Genomic DNA, 19539 nt, shown 5'->3' on the forward strand with positions numbered 1-19539 from the left:
GAACGCCGGTTTGGGTGGATGTAGACCCATGTTTTTTTGTGGTGATCTTCAAATGTCTTGAGGATAAGAAAAAAATCCTTGACCAAGGTCCATGGTTTTGGGGATGAGTTGGTCTTCTAGTGAAGCCATGGTTTCCCAACTTCAATCCTCTCACTATGTTGCCGATGACTACTCTAGTATGGGTAAGATTCCCAGTTTTCCCATTCACTTTACCCATCTAGATCTCTTAGAAAAAGTGGGCAATTTTATTGGAAGATTCGTCAAAGTAGACAGGGAAAGACTTTTGAAAGGCATTTTCACCTATGTTTGCATATGTGTTTAGGTAGATCCCAATGAAGTTTTGCGAGATAAAATTGAGCTCAAGTGGATGGGAATTGTGTATTCCCAATCCCTGGACTATGAAAATACAACTTTTTGATATAGGAATTACCAACAAGATAGACACCTTCAAACTGTCTGTCCCTTTCCAATAGGGGCTTCCTCCTTACAGTCATCTAAGAACTCTAGCTGCCGTTGGAGGGATCTTAAGGAAAGAGAGGGATCCAAAATGTAACACCCCTCCCTTGTGTGTCAAACTTTGCAAACCTAGCTGAGAAAAGCTAGGTATGATGTGTAATATAAAAAGTAAATACATTATTAATAAATTAATCACTTGGAAAAGCGAGACACCAAGAGATGAGATTCTTGCCAAATCACATTGGTGAATGGGAAAGGATAATTCTTTCATGGTAAAGCTTCTCGATTTAATTCTAGATAAGTTGGATGGATTGGAGATAAATATCCATTGAGAAAAACATAAAAGTTGTGCGGGAGAGAAAGGCAATCTTCTATGAGGAAAATCCTCATGGGAGAGAAAGGCGAGCTTTTATGAGATAAGCCTACGCAAATGGATAAAAAGATCCATAAAAGCGAGACACCGCTAATGGAAACCATATCATGAAAGAAGGTATTAAATACCCATTGCATAGATCAATTGGAGGCGGTTTATCCATGGCAAGAACCTCGACTCGGTGGTGAACTGAAGAGTCATTTCTAGGTTGGGTAGCGGTGCTTTGTTTTCCAAGTGTCGTTCTCTCTTTTGATCTAGTTTGACTCACTTGCGTGGATTGTTCTGTATATTGGTTTCTTACCCTCTATGTTATAAATTCCTTAGCATATGAGAGAATTTGCTTGAGTTTTAAATGCACTGCATGTGGCGTTAATGAGATGATTTTATGGATGCACATAAATGAAATTATAATTACAGTCACAGTATGTGGATCTTATGTAGAATTGGTGTTAACCTGTCTTTTGTTAAGATAGTGAATAGTCGTGCTTGAGCCGCTATGCAAATTTGTTAATTGTGGTTAAGGCTCGACTATATAAACTATGGTACAAGTTATTTGTGCTATGCATCCAATGCTGCGCTTCTGATTAATTGTGAATAATCCCTAAGATACACATGTTAACGTGTCATGCAACTGTGGCAGACGGATTATTGATTATGTATGATAAATGATTTTGTTTTGAAACGGTAGAGCCTATGGTTCAGGTTATCTAATATATGCATTATGCATTATAGGATGAATTGCATCCATTGAGGCGTTCTAATTATTTATTCGTATTGCATAAGATATATGTCGGTGGTACTTTCGGCCATGACAATAGGAATATGAACATGCTATATGGCAAAGCTAGTTATTGTAAATGGATGACCTGATCTCCATAAATGTTGGTTTGAATCCTCAAAGGAGGGATACTCGAATGCGGGATATTGAATAATATTGATTGATTCCTCCTCTGTGATGTGATGTAGGCATGGGTAGAAGTGCTTGTGTTAGCTTTGTTATGAGGTAGTTGTATATGAACGCGTGTGACAACCATTACATCTAAATTTATTACAAGCTAAAATTAGTAAAGGAAACCAATATGTTGCCTTTAATACTGTGGCTAGGAGGTGTCTACTGAAAGAGGACCCAAAGTTGATCATAATTCATGGAACAAGGTACCAATCAACCTTAAGCACAATGCAAGAATAGGATGAAAACCTTAAGCATGACCACCAACTCATCGAATGGCCTTGAGGCTGCAATATGCAAGAAGATGATGAAAAACATTGACTTTGAAAGCTTTTACAACCAGAGAACCTTAAAACCCCAACTCCCTCCTTAGGACAAGTGTATTTGAGTTTACCAAGAGTTGGCTTCCAACACACCCAACGCTCAATGCCAAACATGACATGGTACACTAAAACACAAAGACCGTAAAACCTTTCAACATATCGACAAAGTACACATTCTTCCTTGAAATACACATTCTAAGGAAACCCACAAATGACTTCTCCTCATTTTGAGGATGGTACATAAGTTAAATTGGATTGCATAGGGATTTCTTAACACAGGGTTCAAAATTATTACAACAATATACTCATTAATCACTAAATATGTCATTTGTAGGAATTGCAGTTAGGTGGGGAGGATAACACTCCTATCCATTTTTAAAGCTACACCCAATTAATAAGTTCTCCATGTGCCACAATAAATGAAATTTTTATGACTATAGTGACACATCCCTCGAGATTTCCTTCCACACCAACACTTTTATCCATGAACTAAAGAGTGACTATTTCATTATTATATTATACATACATGTTAATATAAGCATTAAAATTTGTATTCCTTTGTAAAAAATGCTAGTCCAAGAGATACATTTGATCACCTTGTCTTGTATCCAATATCCAATGTTGACCCCTATATCCTTAGATCTAGAGTGAAGGTTTCATTTCTAATGTTGTGTTTGAGCTTAAATTCTAATTAAATATTTGGGTTAGCCAATGTCATTACTTAACTTAATGGCTTTGCAATATACAATGTATCATATTTTTTTTAAGTTCAATTGGTGAGATATGTCTGGGGGATTGAACTTTCGATCACTTGCTATACTGGCTAAGCAAACTATTTGTCTGGGGAAATATTTTCTTGCTAAGCAAACTAATAAACCTCTATACAAAGTCGACCGCATGAATTATGCACGACTGGTTTTTGAAAATTCCCCTAAACGGGACTGTGTTTTATGGAATGTGCCCATCAGAGGGTACGCCATGAATGGACCCTGTGAGGAAGCCCTCCTACTCTATTCCCAAATGCGGCAGAAAGGCATACAGCCCGATGAACTCATTCTTCCCTTTATTCTGAAGGGGATGAAGGTTCATCATTTTATAATAAGAGCCGGATTGGATTGCAATCTATTTGTGGGGAACGCCCTTCTTGCTCTATATGCAAAATGTGGAAGTATAGAGAACGCACGCCAAGTGTTTAACAAAATGTGTGAGAGAGATTTGGTGTCATGGAACTCTATGATTGTTGGATATTCTCAGAATGGACATGCCTATGAGGCATTGACGCTTTTCCATCAAATGCTGCTAGAGGAGGTGGTACCGGGTCCCGTTACTATGGTTAGTGTTCTCCGAGCATGTACATAGGTCGAAGCTCTTCAACGAGGTAAGTGTGTGCATAGTTACATGATTAGAAATGAGATTGAGATCAACATCTTTATAGATACCTCCCTCACAGATCTCTATTCGAAATGTGCAAGTATTGAAATGGCACGTCTATTGTTTGACAAAATGTCTTGACAGAGATGTTGTGGCATGACTGCATGCAGTCAAAACACCCACGAATGTGATGTAGGTTGGCTTCACGCCACTGTGCTCCATTTGAGAAAAGAGCCCAAGAGCATTTTCAGCATGCCCGTTCATACCAAGACCCTCAATAATGTCTTGACCGTTTCAGAGGGGCTATTGCGAGGTTTGCGTAATGGAGTTCGGACAGATTCAGGACGGGGGGGTTTTCTGTATTTTAAGACGGTGATTCGAGGTTTTGTTTCTGAAGCATAAAATCTCTGTAGTGAAAATGAAGTCTTCTCTGAGGAAGCTGCGAGGGTTTTCACTCAGCAAACATGGAGTTAAAGAGAAACTGGGCGCGATCTATCACAGCCAGAAGCAGCAGCAGCTGCCACCTCCGGCTTCCCTGGACGAGCTCGTTCAAGCTTCCCAGGTACCGATTTCATGGATCATTTTTCAAGTTAGGGCATGCTGTTGCGTTATTTATATTTTCAAGAAAATTGAGCTTTTTCCTTTAAAAGAATTCGCGATAAAGAGGTTCTTGTTGCGTTTTAGAGATAGCCTGTGACGAATGATTTTCAAAAATGAAATGCGAAGCGTTAGTTCTCTTGATGAGTTCAGAATGTAGTGATTTCTTTGATAAATTGTAAAGTTAGGACAGGTTATGATATTTCAGGTTTCAAGCATGGAAGTTGAGCTTTGCCTTAAAATGAATTGCATTTTTTTTTGCCCAAAACGGTTTTCTTCGAGTTATGCAGATCGAATTTAGGCGATGATTTAATCATCTAGACAATTCTAGAGGTTTATTAAGCCCGTCCTAACTTAAAAAATATAGTGCATGAAATCACTACATCCTAGACTTCTAACATTTAATCCCAATGTTTTTTACACTGGATCTGTAAACCCGATAACAATCACTTCCGACGTAGCATTTCAATTTCTTTAAAAGCAAACCGCGGTTCGATGCTTAAAACTTCCAATATCACAACGGCCTGTCCTAACTTTAGAGATAATCAATGAGGTATTCATTTAAAAGCAAAACTCTATGGCCGTGTGTGAAGCTAAAATATCACGACAGCCTGTCCTAAGTTCATAGATAATCACTGAAGTGTTCCTTTCGAATGAAAGATTAATTTCCATGGGTAAAAGTTCAAATATCAGGATAGCCTGTCTTAACTTCACAGATAATCAATGAAGTCGCTAGATAGAAAATCCTAGAAGTTTTTGATCACAGTGGCGGAAAGAACATAACTTGTTAGGTCATTGAGATGTTGCCTTTGGCAATCGGTGACCCCAGGGCTTGATCTCGTCACCTCTGGCTGGCATGTGTAAAGGGCTATCATGCTATGTTGAGGGTTGATTGTTATGTTATTTGAAGTTTTATGCATGTAGGTTGAGCTTTACCTTCAAATGGATTGTAGCATTATGTTAAAAGGGTTCTCGTTGAGTCTTTGTTGTTAACGATTTGCTAAGTTGATCAAATTTAGGGCTGTAAACATGAATCATCACGCTTCTAGATAATGCGAGAACTTTTGTGTGTTATGTAACATGTTGAAGTGCAGAACTGAGTGGCTCATTGAGAGGTTTACTTTTGCAATTGTTGATTCTGCACAGTTTGAACTTGTGACCTCTGGCTGGCATGTGACAAGGGCTAATCGTATGACTCGCTGAACCTAAATTGAGTGAAAAATACAGCTCAAAACACTTCAAGTCAATGAGAAGCCATCTTCTCTGGAGGAATTAAATTGTCTATGAAATTTAAATACAGAAATTTTGAGTCTTATTTAGCTTAATGTTGCTTAGGTTCCATTCCCAGAAAATGATTGGCATTAGGAAGTTTGAATCTCTTTTCATTCAACAGTGTTGTTTAGATAATATCTCAGCACAGTCGTCTTCAATATCGTTTCATGCTGCATGCTTTGATTTTTGGGGTAATTAAGATTTTATTAAAATACAACTTGTAACAAAATGAGGATAATAATGGTTTCCCCTGTTGATTCTGAGTATGTGCTATATTTTTCATTGCTTTACATCTTTCAAAAAAAGAGAGGACTTTAACATCTCCTTATTTGAAATTCCTGGTTTAAACCCTTATATGTTCATATTGAATATTTTGTTGCATGTGTTGTTAATCAGGCATAAGTTTTATTCAGTTCTGAGTAAATATTGCAGCTCAAAGTACAACAAACCTAAACTTATAAAAGTTTCATTCTAACACTTTTTCATCCAACTTTTAATTTACTATTAACAACCACTGAAAGTCGTCCCCATTCTACTAATCAGCTATAGTTAGCTTATCTTAATTAATTAAGCGTAAGTTTTATCCAGTTCCAAGCAAAATGCTGCAGTTCAAAGTACAACAAATATACTAATAAAAATCATATTCTAACCTTTTGCTATCCAACACATTATCTTAAAATTTATATCCATGAATAACCTGTGGCAGTCATTCCTAATCTAGTAAGTACTAAGCAGCTAGAGTTAGCTTATCTAAAACTACTTCTACATCATGCATTTGCCATTTTAAACACAAAGTCAAATTCTTTTTCGTTATTGAGAGTGTTTATGCTAAAGACAATAAGGGTGGCTCTTAAGTTTTTTGTTTATGTGCTACAGAATCTCCTCTACAGTAAGCGAAACCATTCTAGGTGCGGGGTAGGATGTGCAGGGTTGAGAGGGAGACAGATGCTACTTGCCTTCCTTTGTTCTCTCGACTCAGCAACTTGTCTGTTTGCTAAACATTAGAGGAATTTTTAACCTTTTAGAAGTTGATTATATGGGAGAAGACAGTCAGGATTCAAAATAATAAACTTATGTTCTTTAATGAAATACCACTGGAGTGTTTTTGGTCGTTTGTACTGAAAGAATTTTTGGTCATTCTTACTTTCATCTACATTTTTGTAATTAACTTGTACTTCAGACTCTCTTTTTTTTAATTTTCTTTTTTTCAACTCGTGTCTCCCATATCTCTCTTACTTTCCAACTATGTTGCATGGAGAGTCAACATGTGCCTGATGACAAATCCCTTGTACCCTGCATTCCAGTGTTTTGGGGACTTAAAAATGGCTTGGGAATGTCCCAGAATAGCTGGGGGCATCATTGGAGACATGGGAACTTCTAGGGCATTCCCAATCCGTCCCTCACAAAAATATCTGGGACAGTCAACTGACCCTTGAACCTACTGACAGTTCAAGATTATATCTATATATATAGATATATATAACCTAAATCCATCCCTGCACCTGCCTGAAGTCTAAATCCTACCTGCTTCTAATTTTCTAAATCCTACTTGTCATCTCAGCATATCATTCTAAAATTGTTCTCAGCAATTCCTTTCTGCGGTGCTGGCACTCACAGACTCCGGTGCATCATACTCTCAGTCAATACTTGCTATTCCTCTGCAATTCTTATCCCTGACTGTATTTATAATCTTTATCAGTGTCAGGGGGGTGGGCATCAACGGTGGCTTTTGGGATCTATTTAAATTTTCTCTTTGAATTTATTTAAATTCTTATTCACAGTGTTTCTTATTTGCAATTGGAATTTATTTAAATGTTTTATATTTATCGTGGTGAATTAAGAAAAAAATATTATTATTATTATATTTAATATTTTATTATTTTCAAAATTTTAAATATTTATGATTACTATTACTATTATTATTATAATATATAAAATAATTTATATATTATTGCCATCTCCAACTTTCTGTCCCCTGAAAAATTTGAGGGTGCACTCTGGTGGTTCCGGAAACTTACCCACCATCCCTGCTACCCCCCGTCCCAAAGCCAGTGCAACATAGCTTTCTAACTATGTGTTTACTGCAGCAAGGTGGTACAATTCGAGTTCAATTACTTTTTCCAGAAAGGCAGAAACAAGTTAGTTGCTTGCAGTTGTCTCAAGTTATTTTGCTTCATTGAATAGAGTGAGAAGTCCTCATGAGTCAAGGCCAGTATAATCCCCATGAGATTTGAACCTTTCTGAACATTGCAAGTATGAATTCTATTCACCATTTGGACTGACCATGGAGAGTAGTTGCCTAAGATACAACTGTTTGCAGCTGAGTTAAGGTTACTTTTCACTAATAAATAAACTAAGCTAAATAAAAGTGATTTGTAGACTGGTCATCTAGCATTCCATGAATTCTATTTTACAATTTTGTGGAACTTCCTATTCTTTCTATAGAATTCTGTGGAACTAAATATTCTTTTCATCCTCCCCAAGTTAATGGTTTATTCAATCTACTGCTATTGTATTTTACAGGATTGGTCTGTCCTGATCTATATCCCAGGTTAAATGGAATAATTTTCAATTATCTTGGAGTGTATAAGATGTTTAAACCAGAGAAACGGTTTGTAAATTCTTTAGTACTTCCTCTAAGATTGAAAAAAGCAGAGGCTGGTCAATTTCAATTTGATTTACTCTTGCTCCCAGAGTTCATTGTGAAAGTCTTGGATGAGATTTTTCTTAATTTTTTTATTTTATTTTATTTATCAGGCAGGGATAAGTGGCTTTTATGTTAATTTCTTGTGATTGCAGAATGGTTTCGAGGTTAATAATTTTTTTCACAGTTATAGCTGGAATCCATTTATTGATAACCTATGTTCCTTCTTGTAATATTCTACATAATATTTGACTTTTTTTTTTTCAAAGAAAAAAAATGTATATATTAATTAGGCAAAAATATATGCATCTTCTGACTGGCAACTGATTTTTCAGTTTTGCCAAAATCATGACTGGCTGTTTTCTAATCTTCCCAAAAAAAAATATTTGACATTGGTCATCCTGTTGATACAAATTACCTTTTTGTCATTTGCGTTATCCTTAGGCAGAATTGTTTGCAGGAGGCTTGAAATTTCCATTAGTTCCTGTGTAAGTTCACATACTAAGGATTTAGGGTAAGTGTTGCACCATTTTCTTGATCTACACATTACAGAAGCGTTGACCCTAAATCAAGGTGAACAACTTGCTTGGCAAGTTGAATAAATTTTGCCCTAATTGCTTGACGTTCAGGGCTACAAATCTAATTCTTTTCAGATCTGAATCTGTTTATGAGAGATAAAACACACAAATGGCATAATAATCATTTATTGCTCATCATAACATTCAAATGCATGAGATCCACGCCTTCCAAGTCACTTTCATGATGGAACAATTGACTGCATAAACAATTTAATTTTTAGCCTGTTTCCATTGCTTTCTTGCAATCATTCTGATAAATCTAGCAACAGAGAACATCTCCAAGGACAGAGTCATGCCAAAACAAGATGAACAATTTGACTAATATAATTGGAATGATCTATGTTATTGAAGTTCGATGTCTGGAGTTTGAGATCACATTATTCTAATCTGCAAGTATTCATGATGGGTTTGGTATTTTATAGCTTGATACATCTTCTAAAGACTCACATTAACGCATGAACAAGCCTATCTCTCTGCCCTTTGGAATTTATGAACAAGGTTTGCTACTCTGCAACCAGATCACACTCTGCTCTGTCAAAACGTTTCCTTTTTGAAAATTTTTGCATGACTGATATCTCAGGTATATCCAAAACTAAATCAGTGCTGATAACAGCCCAAACATCCACTCAATAATACTAGCATCACACTGGTTCTATCTTCTGTTACTAGGAGTTCAAGTACTAGCTTTTACTGCAGAATTCTTGAGATCATGCTAACGTCTTGAATGATCAAACTTTGGGGTTTATTTGCATCATTGTTATGTAAACTTTCTTGTTTTGGAACTAGTATATATCTTCTATTTTTTATTTTTATTTTTTATTATTATTATTGTGGATGCATTGTTTTACATACATAGTCTTGTGCTTTGGTGCTGGTGTCTTTCTGTCATATCTGAACATCATTAATGTGTTTATTTGGCACTAGTTTGACCATTGTATGTTGGAATCTAAACTTTGATTTCATTTACAGCACTGCTCTCTTGAATTTTGGAAAATTTTGACATTGTTTCAAATTTGATTCATATTTGAAATAACACTTGAATGCTCATTAATTGGTATACATCTGGAAGCACTAAGGGAGCATTTCTATGTTGTTTCATCATTTACACAGGGTACTTCCTAACTGTTATTCTACCCCGGATTCAGAGGAGCAGCCAAGATTTTATCCATAGTTTCTTTCCTTCCAACTTTAGATGGGATCTCACCTCAACCTTCTGCCTTGGTGGTCAATCAACATCTTTGATGCCTGTTCGGGGTTGTGCCATATTAGGTTACAGATCATACATAATCAGACCGAGTTATGGACCAGCTCCAGACAGATCCAGAGTATGGCACCTTCCACCCATTAGGGGTAAATAAGCTCCAGACTGATCCAGAGTATGACACCTTCCACCTATTAGACTAGGCCATACATAATCAGAGTGAGTTATGGACCAGCTCCAGACAGATACTTTGCAGATCCAAAGTATGGCACCTTCCACCCATTAGGGGTAAACCAGCTCCAGACAGATCCAGAGTATGGCACCTTCCACCCATTAGGGGTAAACCAGCTCTAGACTGATCCAGAGTATGGCACCTTCCACCCATTAGGGGTAAACCAGCTCCAGACTGATCCAGAGTATGGCACCTTCCACCTATTAGACTAGCCCTACATTCAGCAGAGAAGAGATAATATTTTCAAGAGTTTCCTTGCTTGGACATTAGATGATAGGAGAGCATTTTTCATATGTTCTTAGGATGCTTTTGTGCAGATTATAGTGGGTTGGTAAGGGATCCCCCTCCCCAAACACCCTATCAGCATAGTTAAGACTTGAGTTTAGGGTGGCTTTAATTATCTCTGGTAATAGAAAATGATACGGAGGATTGTGCATAACCCACCCCCTTTTTGATTCCAATAAGCAGAGGTGGTCACTATGGTAATCCGATTTCAATTTGTAGTTAGAAAATGGGGTCACAACTTTCCATATTTTTTGTTTTGTTTTGTATTTTTACATCAAACAATAGTATATTTATTAGAACCATAGTCAACTAAACAAACAGGAAACAATTTATTTGACAGGTGGAAGAAGTGATAGGCTTAGAGCAATTGAATTGTAGGCCATGCTTCTTGACAAATTGATGAACAGATGTCTCCTTACTTGAGATTTAGGTTGGCACCATGGCACCATCCTGTCCATCATTATACACTAATCTTGTCATTATCTTCTTCACTGTGAATGACTGGCCTGTTCCTTGCAAATAGATCTGGGCATAGAGGAGCCAATCCAAGAACAGTAATCTCTAGCACAAGACAATATTAATGATCTAAATACCTAATCCTGAAGCTTGAGTTTGATTTTTCTCTGCTGGTTCTGAATCTCTGATTGAGAATCTCCCACTCGTCATTATCAAACCTTCTCCTTCATCATTGGCATCAGCTGCACTGCTGAGGTACGTTGGTTGGTTGTCATTGGACTTGAGAGCTTGAAGTTTCAAATGACTATAGTAACAGACAGCCAGAAAAGCCAGTCCACACCCACTCAAGTTTATGACTGTAACCTTTTCATTTATTACAGACAAAGATTATGTTATGAGCAGCCAGTCCTTGACAAGACCAGCAACATTCATAGTCAAGGCTGAAGTATTTCCTATCAGAAGAAACACTGCAAGATTAAGAGCCAAGGCACAAGCAGAATGTCATGTAATCCAAATCAAAGGAAGAGACCCTGATTATCAGAAATGGGTATTCTACTAAGGCCCAGGGGGTGCTGAGAAAAACAAGGCAACAAGGAGCAACAAAGATGTGATGGGATTCAACTTAATCCCTTTTGATGTTCGTGGAATTTGTATGAGAACCAATTGGGTAGTCTCACATGCAACTGCACTTAACTGGAGAATCACCTCCCATGCATTCATCTTGGCCTCCCCATAAGCTGAAATAGTAACTCCAATGGATATGGCCAACATATTGGCCTCAGGCTCACCTTTATAAGCTTCTTTCTTCAGGGAAACCACAATCAAATACACAGCAATGGGAATTAGAGCTTTCAGCATTTGAAATAATGATACTGAGAGGAAAACATAGGCAGAATTTGAAAACCAGAGACCCAAAGAATACACTTATCAATACTATGGGTTCAACGAGCTTGAAGACTCTTACAATAGCAACAGCCAGTGTTGAGTAGAAGCCCATGTGAATCATGGTGGGACTGATCACACTAAAGTTGTCAAGCAATGGCAACTCCAATGGATATGGCTAACATATTGGCCATGGCCTCACCTTTATAAGATTCTTTCTTCAGGGGAACTGCAATCGAATGCATATCAAATGGGCACAAGAGCTTTCAACATTTGAAATATCGATACTTTGAGAGACATGCACCAAAGGCTGCATCATTTAGGATTTGTACTCAGTTTAGGTGTCATATTCAAGGGGAAGTTGTTATGCTTTCCACCACTTCATAGATTGTTAGAGTGATGAAACAAAAGAGGCTCCCTCTTGAGGCTAGATTATGTCATTCATATCAGCTGTGTTGTTGATGTCCTAGCTCAGCCAGGTCTTGCCAAAACTCTGTTGAGGTTCAAAATTTATTATAAACTGAAATGTCTTCACAAGAATTGACCTCATAAAATGCCATAATCACAAGATATTCCATACATGGCTGTGATTATGGCTCGCAAGACCCTTAGACTTTGAGCAATGAGGCTCGCAACATCACTTATGATTATGCACTCTACAATTCTGTGACCAGCTGAATGTCAAGCAATTGAACCTCGATTTAAATCCTATTTTGTCAGTAATAAGTACTATACTTTGTCTTTATTTAGTGTAGAGAACCAAGCACTTATTCTGCTCATCTATAGAAGGGACAATGGTTGTTTGCCTATGAGGTATAAGGAAATCCTATCAGATGTTTTTTATTTTCGTATGGAATTGAATCATACTCCTGCACACTGTAACATTCATATATATCAACCTGTAGAGGCTTTAATAACACCTGGTATTCTGGTTAGTGATTTTATTGGACCTCATGTGCATATCCTACATGCACAGGATGGACTATTCATATGTTACAAGGTATTATTCTTATTATTTAGGTTGCACATCTTCAGGTGCTCAAGAACGATTACTAGAACAGTCAGTTAATTCTGCAATTTAAAGGATGAAAAAGGAGGTTATAGGAGTCTAGTTTTGGTTCTCATCCACAATGTCACACTAGTCTGCCTGGGCATGGTTCTCATGGTTTAATAGTGACTTGAGGAGTCATAATACCACAGATCACTAAACACGAACAGCTAAGGTAGCCCAAGGACAATAGCCATCTTTACACATTAATTAACAGGTCTTACATTAATTATCCTAGGGGGTTTTAATACTTCCAAATGCTTAAAAAACAGTTAGCAAAGCATTCACATTACACATTCCAGCAATCTTTTCTATAAACCAACCAAATGCAGTCAGGAGAGCCCTCCTTTTACACTATACAACCTTATTGTTAGTATGATCAACCTTATTTTAATATATAGTGTGACAAACCGTATGTGACAGGCAGGTGGAAAACTTTTCTCGCAATTGACTAAGCGACGTCCTGCGAGCCAGACTTGAGACGGAAACCCTCGTCAGAAGTTTATGCTTGGCTCTTTTCCAAACAAATGAAGAGTCAATGAGGTTTTGTGTAATCACTTCTGGTATCGTATTGGGTTATTGTTAGAAGCGATAATTGGATTCGGATTCTCATCGAGTGAGTTGTTCTGCTTTCTCAATTTGAGAGGGTTTGTTTGGAGGGAAAAACAAAAGAGGACATACAAGAATAGTGAGGGGAAAGATGCAGAGGAAGAGGATCGAGAACATCGCCAGCAGGCAGGCTACATTTTCCAAACGTAGGTGGATTGCTGAAGAAAGCTTACGAGCTCTCGGTGCTCTGCACTGCAGAAGTTGAACTTGTGATTTTCTCCCCAACAAGAAAGCACTATGAACTGTTTTTTAGTGCAAATCCTACTATTTTGATTCTAATAATCATGGCTATGCAAACCTCATGAGATTCTTACTAATAACCCCGGTGGTGCAAGCCCTAGTAAGCTCGATGTTGAAAAACTTAGTGTAAAACCTCCAAATCGCTGGTTTTGTTGTAGTGCTTATTGGAGAGTACATAAAAAATTTCACACCTTTTTATGAGATATGGGAGGAAAACATGTTAAAGATTTTTAATAAATATAAAATTTCCAAAATGATGCTAGTTACGTGTGATTCTTTTTTCATTGTTTGTGATTATGAAAAATGAAACTCAATGTTTTTTCATTAGTGCACACATATTTCATTATATAATTGCATATAGAAAAATCATTCCAGAGCCGATAACAATAAAAATGAAGAATTTATGGTCCAACGTTATATTTAAGGGAGATGTTTAAGGATGACGTTTGAATTTTGTTTTTCATTTTAAGACATTTGGAGCAAATATTAGGAAGGACTTTGAGAAAGGATTGTCCTTGATTTTCAAAAATGGAGTTGTTCCTTTCCAGCCATATGCCCCAAGTGACCATCAAAGGGAGAGCTCATATGTTTTTTGGATGTTTTCTTTATAGCCATTTTTTTAACATATCCATAGAGTCCCCATGCCATTGATGTGAATTACTTGTTCAGTTTTTTTTAACCAAAATTTTTAACCAAACAAGAAAAATTAAAAAAATGCCTCAAGATCAAAGACTGAAACAAAGACCTATTGACATACCTTTTAAAGTATGGAAAGAACTTGTAAAATCATATGAGAAGTTGGATGCACAAAGAAAAGCCGGCAATGAGAGCATTCAGGTATTGAATTTTTCATTAAACATTATTTAGAATGTATTAATACTTATAAGTATCTTAGACATGTATTTGTGTGAAAATAAATTGAATTGGTTTATGTTTAAGGACAAGGCATCCAAGGTGAGGTTAACCAAGACAAAAGTCACTCATCGTAGTGGCCAGAAAGGTTTAAAAGCACTGATAACAACCTTTGTAAGTATATTAAACATGTGATATTTTTTTAATAAATTTTGTACTAGAAGAAAGTCATTGTTATCTAATTTCTCCCTATTTACTGATTGATAGGAACTAAAATATGGAAGACCTCCAAATCATTTGGAAAAGGAGGTGCTGCAGCAAAAGAGATGGGTTGAATTTGTTGTTTGGATGGACTCTATGGTATGTAATTTTAGTTGGATTTCCAATATACTTTTAAACCATATTTTCATTTTATTTTTTAGTACTATTAGATATTATATCTTACCTCATTTTATGGTTAACATTGTATAACAAAAACATGCGTTGTGTTATGTAATTAATACTAACATGTAATATTGATTTTTTTTGTCAGAATGCTATAGGTAATGATTGCCAAGACGATGATCCAAATTATGTTCAACATATATCAGGAGATGATGAGGATGAGGATGAGGATGATGGTGGTGAAGGAGGAGATGATGATGATAGTTGCGGTGTTGGTGATGATGTGGATCAGAGTAATGAGGATGGTCAAGATGATCATGAGGATGATCTTGGTGGTGGTAGCTAGGCATGCACATGCATTGTTTTTTATGAAGAAATTATTGTGTAGAATGACATTGTTATGTTTAGATGGGTGTTGTGAATTTACCCTATATCAATGAGACATTTTGATTTTGTAATCATACGATGAGTTTGATTTATGTATGTTGTTAATTTATCGTAGAATAACGATATTCATGAAATATTTTGATTTGTTAATCATATTTGAATTTTACTTGTTTTGATGATTTTATTAGTATTATGTTGCTATTTTATACATGTTTTGAAAATTGTTAATGACACATTGTTATTTTTTTGGATGGATGTTGTCAATTTCTCTTAAATTTCTTTACAAATGATTTTGAATTGTGATATCTGCTTTAATGATATTTAGAAACTATCATATATTTCACTATGAATCTATAAAGGGGGTCATATATGTAAAGAAAAATATACTCTATATAAGAAGTCAAATGCGGATGTAACCATGGATGCAAAATTGGATGTTAAACTAGGAATTAATACAAAATGCAAACAATTGACATACAAAGTGTTTTAAATTAGAAGTGAAAAATTGTGCAATAGTTGACACAAAGAAGGGAACAAAACATGGCATACAAAAGGATATCAAATTGGGCAAAAACAAGGACACATAAATGGGCACCAAATTAGATGCAAAAAAAGACAACAACTAGATGTAAAATAAGATGCAAAGTTGAGCGTTAAAAAGAAGCAAAAAACGTTACAAATTAATATGCCAAATGATGATGCAAATAATGGTGTAAATTGGGGATGCAAACTTGGGTGCAAAAAAAGGAAAAAAAAAAGATGTAAGAAAAGACATAAAACAAGATGCAAAATGGGGCTGAAAAAAGGTGAAACCAAGGATGCCATATTGGATGTAAAAAATGATTCCTAATCACATGCAAATTTAGGCTCGAACTCAGACACAAAATTATATGCAAATGTGGACACAAAATGAGGCAAAAAAGATGCAAATTTGGATGGTGAAAACGATGTAAAACTAGACACCAAAAAAATGCAAAATTGGATGAAAAAGTCGGTGTAAATAATGGTGCAACATTGGACACAAGTAGACACAAAAAAATGGTGCAAAAAGGGGCATAAAATAGCTTAAAATTGGATGCAAAACTTGGTGTAAAAACAAATACAAAAGTAGACGTAAAAAATGGCTCTAAATTGAATGTACCATTAGACACAAAATAAGATGCAAAGGTGGACACAACACATGACTCAACATAAGATGCAAATATAAATGCAAATTTGGATGCTCAAAATGATGTAACATTAGATGCAAGAGATGGTGTTAAAAATGATGCAAAATTGGATGAAACAAATGACGCAAAATATGGTGCAAAATGAGATGGGAAAAATGGAGACAAATCAAACGTAAATGTGGATGTAAAAAATGGTCCAAAAAAAGATGCAAAAATGGGCACAAAAATGGATGCAAAATTTGGTGCTAAATCAAATTCAACACATGGTGCAAAGATAGGCACCAAAGCTGGTGCAAAAATAGAAGCAAAAACTAGTGTAAGACTAGATACAAAACCTGGCGTAAGACTAGATGCAAAAACTGACACAAAATGGATGCATAAAAAGATGTTAAATTGGATTCAAAATACAGTGTAAACTTGATGCAAATGATGGTGCAAAAATGGAAGCAAAGAATGACACAAAATAGGAAGCAAAAGAGAATGAAAAATAGATGCAAAAAATGACACAAAACTAGAAGCAAAACCTGTCATAAAATAAGATGCAAATGTTGGTTCAAATTTTGACGCAAAAAATGATGCATAGTTTGGTGTAAAAAATGATGCAAAATCTAGCGTGAAAAAGGATGCAAAATTAGGTGCAAAAAAGGACGCTTTAAAAATTGTACAATAGAGCCAGATTTAGCGCCAGGTTGCTCATCACAATTACAAAAAAAATGCACTAAAATCTGGCGCTAAATCTGGCGCAAATCGCTGGTTTTGTTGTAGTGTCAACATTAGACAACTTTCTTACTAACTCGGTACACACCCTTATAAGATCGTTAAATTTATTGTTCTGTTGCAATATGGTACCTCAGACTATCTGTATCTTCTGCTTCAATGCCATAAGATCTGTCCTGAAATGTCCAATCTTCTCCCAACGGGTACTGACTGAAAGTGCTAAGATTTTGTTAGCTACTTGTGCATCTGTCTTCTCCTCATTAATGGTTGGTCCAAAAGATGGTTGATTATCGTCCTATATCATGGGATCAACATGAACCTCAAACTAGCTATCCAAAAATGTCTCACTATGCATACTTTGCATATCATCCTCCTCAGCTAACTCATGCTCCTCTATATGCTCTCCATGTTGAATCATTAGAACCTCATCTCGCCAGTCTACACCCTGATCGTCTTCCCCCATGGGAAAAATCTATTTCGCTTCATACTCCTCCATCTCACATAGATTCCTACTATGGTTGCTGTCAACAACTCCATATGACTGTTCATTCTCCTTAGAGGTATCCTTATAAAAACCCATGGACTCAATTATAGAAGAAGAATCTTCATCCTGAATGTTAGAAGGAATCTCCTCCTGATCTACCCCTGTCATCTCCTCTGTGTTACCAAAACATGAGTGTTTAGGCCCCCAAGGTTCCTTATAGATGAAGAAAACACCCTTTCTCCTTAGCTTATTATTGTTGCATAATCCACCAAACCTAATAATCTCCTCCTTAGTCAACTGTCTTTTGAACATCCCTATCTTCTACTCAAACAACCTTTCAGTTAGTTCATAGGAAGCAGGAAAGACCAATTGTTCTCTCTTCTAAATGGCCAATAATCTAGACTGCAATTCCCTAAAAATGACATCATGACCTCCCATACATGAGGACAAAATGGACTGCATATGTGTTATGACCATGTCGGATAATGTTTCCTAATGCTAAAGAAGCATTGGAACATCTACGAGATCAAGTCGTCACACTCCAGCTCAAACATGAGGTCAAAATATCTAACCAAGGCCATGACTTTTAGAATCTCTATACTCTTCCTAAAGGTAGGGCCCTCACTATTATCGAAATCTTGAAAAGTCTCCACTATCAACCTGAAGACTCTCCACGTAATGTCAATACTATAGGGGGATATATGCATGGTCAAAAACATGATACTCCTTAGACAAGAGGTAGCTCGAAATTTGACTCCTATACAAGGTTGCTTCAAATACTTGTGTTGTACTAGGGAAAGCATGGCTAGATTAAGAGGCCAAATCAAACTCTTCCCATTTGAATGATCCACCTTGGAGAGGAGTGACGTAAGTTCTTCCAATTTGAAGAGGGATTTTACTGTAACCCTCATGAATCTCAAATTTGTCCCAAGTGCATAGATTTTGGGTCCCATCTAATGCTATTTCTATGGGCACTCTTGTTGTAGCATAGTAAGTATCCCCTAGGAAAAGGATCAATTCATTTCTGCTACTAATTTATAAAAGGAATTTATGAAGGTTTGATCCATATTTTAGTTCAATGATGACAAGGACATCAAGCTGGAAAACCTTATAGACTTAACTAAACAACAATAAACTTTTGATTACATGGCCAAATAACTCAATACATATACCTCCCACATCAAGACATATTCATCCCTTAGAAGTCACACTCAACAATTAAATAGAGATCCAAATATAATATGAATGCCTCTTGTAGACTCACTGTACTCTCTCACTAACTTAGTAGATATTAAAAATTTTCTTTGAATTTTTTTAACAAACAGTTAGCAAGAAGTACGTTTGTCAAACACTTTGCAGATAAAGTGGAAACATTTGTAATATAAATAAGTATGAGAGGAAAATACTTGAGAGAATTATAACGCTCAAATGAATTCAATACCACGTTGTATGCATGTAAAACCCAAGTGAAATGAAGCATACCCAAATTATGGAAATGACCCAAAAAAATAACACACACTAGCCAAAAAATACTATTGCTGCTGTTGAAGAAGAAATGGAGTTTCTGCTCTCAAAATTGCTCAAAAAATTCTAAAAATTTAACCTAGAACTCCTTACACCAAACCCATAAAAACTCAGAAATGGTTTGGCTTAACTTTAAGCCAATATTAAGCCAAGATCAGCAATTTGAGAAATCCTGCAAAAACTATTCTCTGGAAAATAGATTAAGAAATTTAACCCACAAACAATAGTAGCTTATTTCTTTAGCAAAATGTATTTCACCGCAACAAAATTACATCTCCGATAAATAGAAGAATTTAATCTTTTTTCCTCCAGAAGTGATTTTATTTTCGCACTTGCAATATAAACCTTTGAACAATCTACAATTAAAACCTTAGGCTAGCAAGAAAAGCTAACATTGATACCACTGTAATGTCCCAAATATAAAATTTTGCAGACAATTGCTTAAAAATTTAAACCATCAATTCCTTAAACCATTTGCACAAATGGAACCACAAAATCAATGGCAG

At 36.1% G+C, this 19539-nt stretch overlaps 2 protein-coding genes across 2 annotated transcripts; both read left to right on the plus strand.

Annotated features, from left to right (window-relative positions):
* The first annotated feature begins 2958 nt into the window (after positions 1-2958).
* On the plus strand, positions 2959-15252 carry LOC149235238 (uncharacterized). Its single transcript, XM_089461321.1, has 5 exons — positions 2959-3479; positions 3617-4034; positions 14456-14542; positions 14636-14728; positions 14901-15252. Exons 2-5 carry the CDS (start codon positions 3891-3893, stop codon positions 15096-15098), a joined length of 522 nt encoding a protein of 173 aa, XP_089317447.1. The 5' UTR covers positions 2959-3479; positions 3617-3890; the 3' UTR covers positions 15099-15252.
* On the plus strand, positions 2999-3874 carry LOC149235239 (pentatricopeptide repeat-containing protein At3g22690-like). The gene is made up of 2 exons (XM_089368498.1): positions 2999-3433; positions 3617-3874. The coding sequence occupies exons 1-2, from the start codon at positions 2999-3001 to the stop codon at positions 3872-3874; spliced, it is 693 nt and encodes a 230-aa protein (XP_089224624.1).
* Positions 15253-19539: the final 4287 nt, after the last annotated feature.

The sequence above is a fragment of the Pinus tabuliformis genome, chromosome 8 (genome assembly GCF_031772625.1).
Source record: "Pinus tabuliformis cultivar Carrire ecotype Pingquan chromosome 8, CPIR1, whole genome shotgun sequence".
NCBI classification, from domain to species: domain Eukaryota; kingdom Viridiplantae; phylum Streptophyta; class Pinopsida; order Pinales; family Pinaceae; genus Pinus; species Pinus tabuliformis.

What these genes read in the sequence shown, in the direction of transcription:
- LOC149235239 (XM_089368498.1), top strand. Translation starts at nt 2,999, where the DNA reads ATGAATTATGCACGACTGGTTTTTGAAAATTCCCCTAAACGGGACTGT. An exon ending in TACCGGGTCCCGTTACTATG is followed by an intron (nt 3,434 to 3,616) that starts GTTAGTGTTCTC and finishes ATGTCTTGACAG; the next exon opens with AGATGTTGTGGCATGACTGC.
- LOC149235238 (XM_089461321.1), top strand. Translation starts at nt 3,891, where the DNA reads ATGAAGTCTTCTCTGAGGAAGCTGCGAGGGTTTTCACTCAGCAAACAT. An exon ending in AGCTCGTTCAAGCTTCCCAG is followed by an intron (nt 4,035 to 14,455) that starts GTACCGATTTCA and finishes TTTATGTTTAAG; the next exon opens with GACAAGGCATCCAAGGTGAG. An exon ending in TTGTTTGGATGGACTCTATG is followed by an intron (nt 14,729 to 14,900) that starts GTATGTAATTTT and finishes TTTTTTTGTCAG; the next exon opens with AATGCTATAGGTAATGATTG.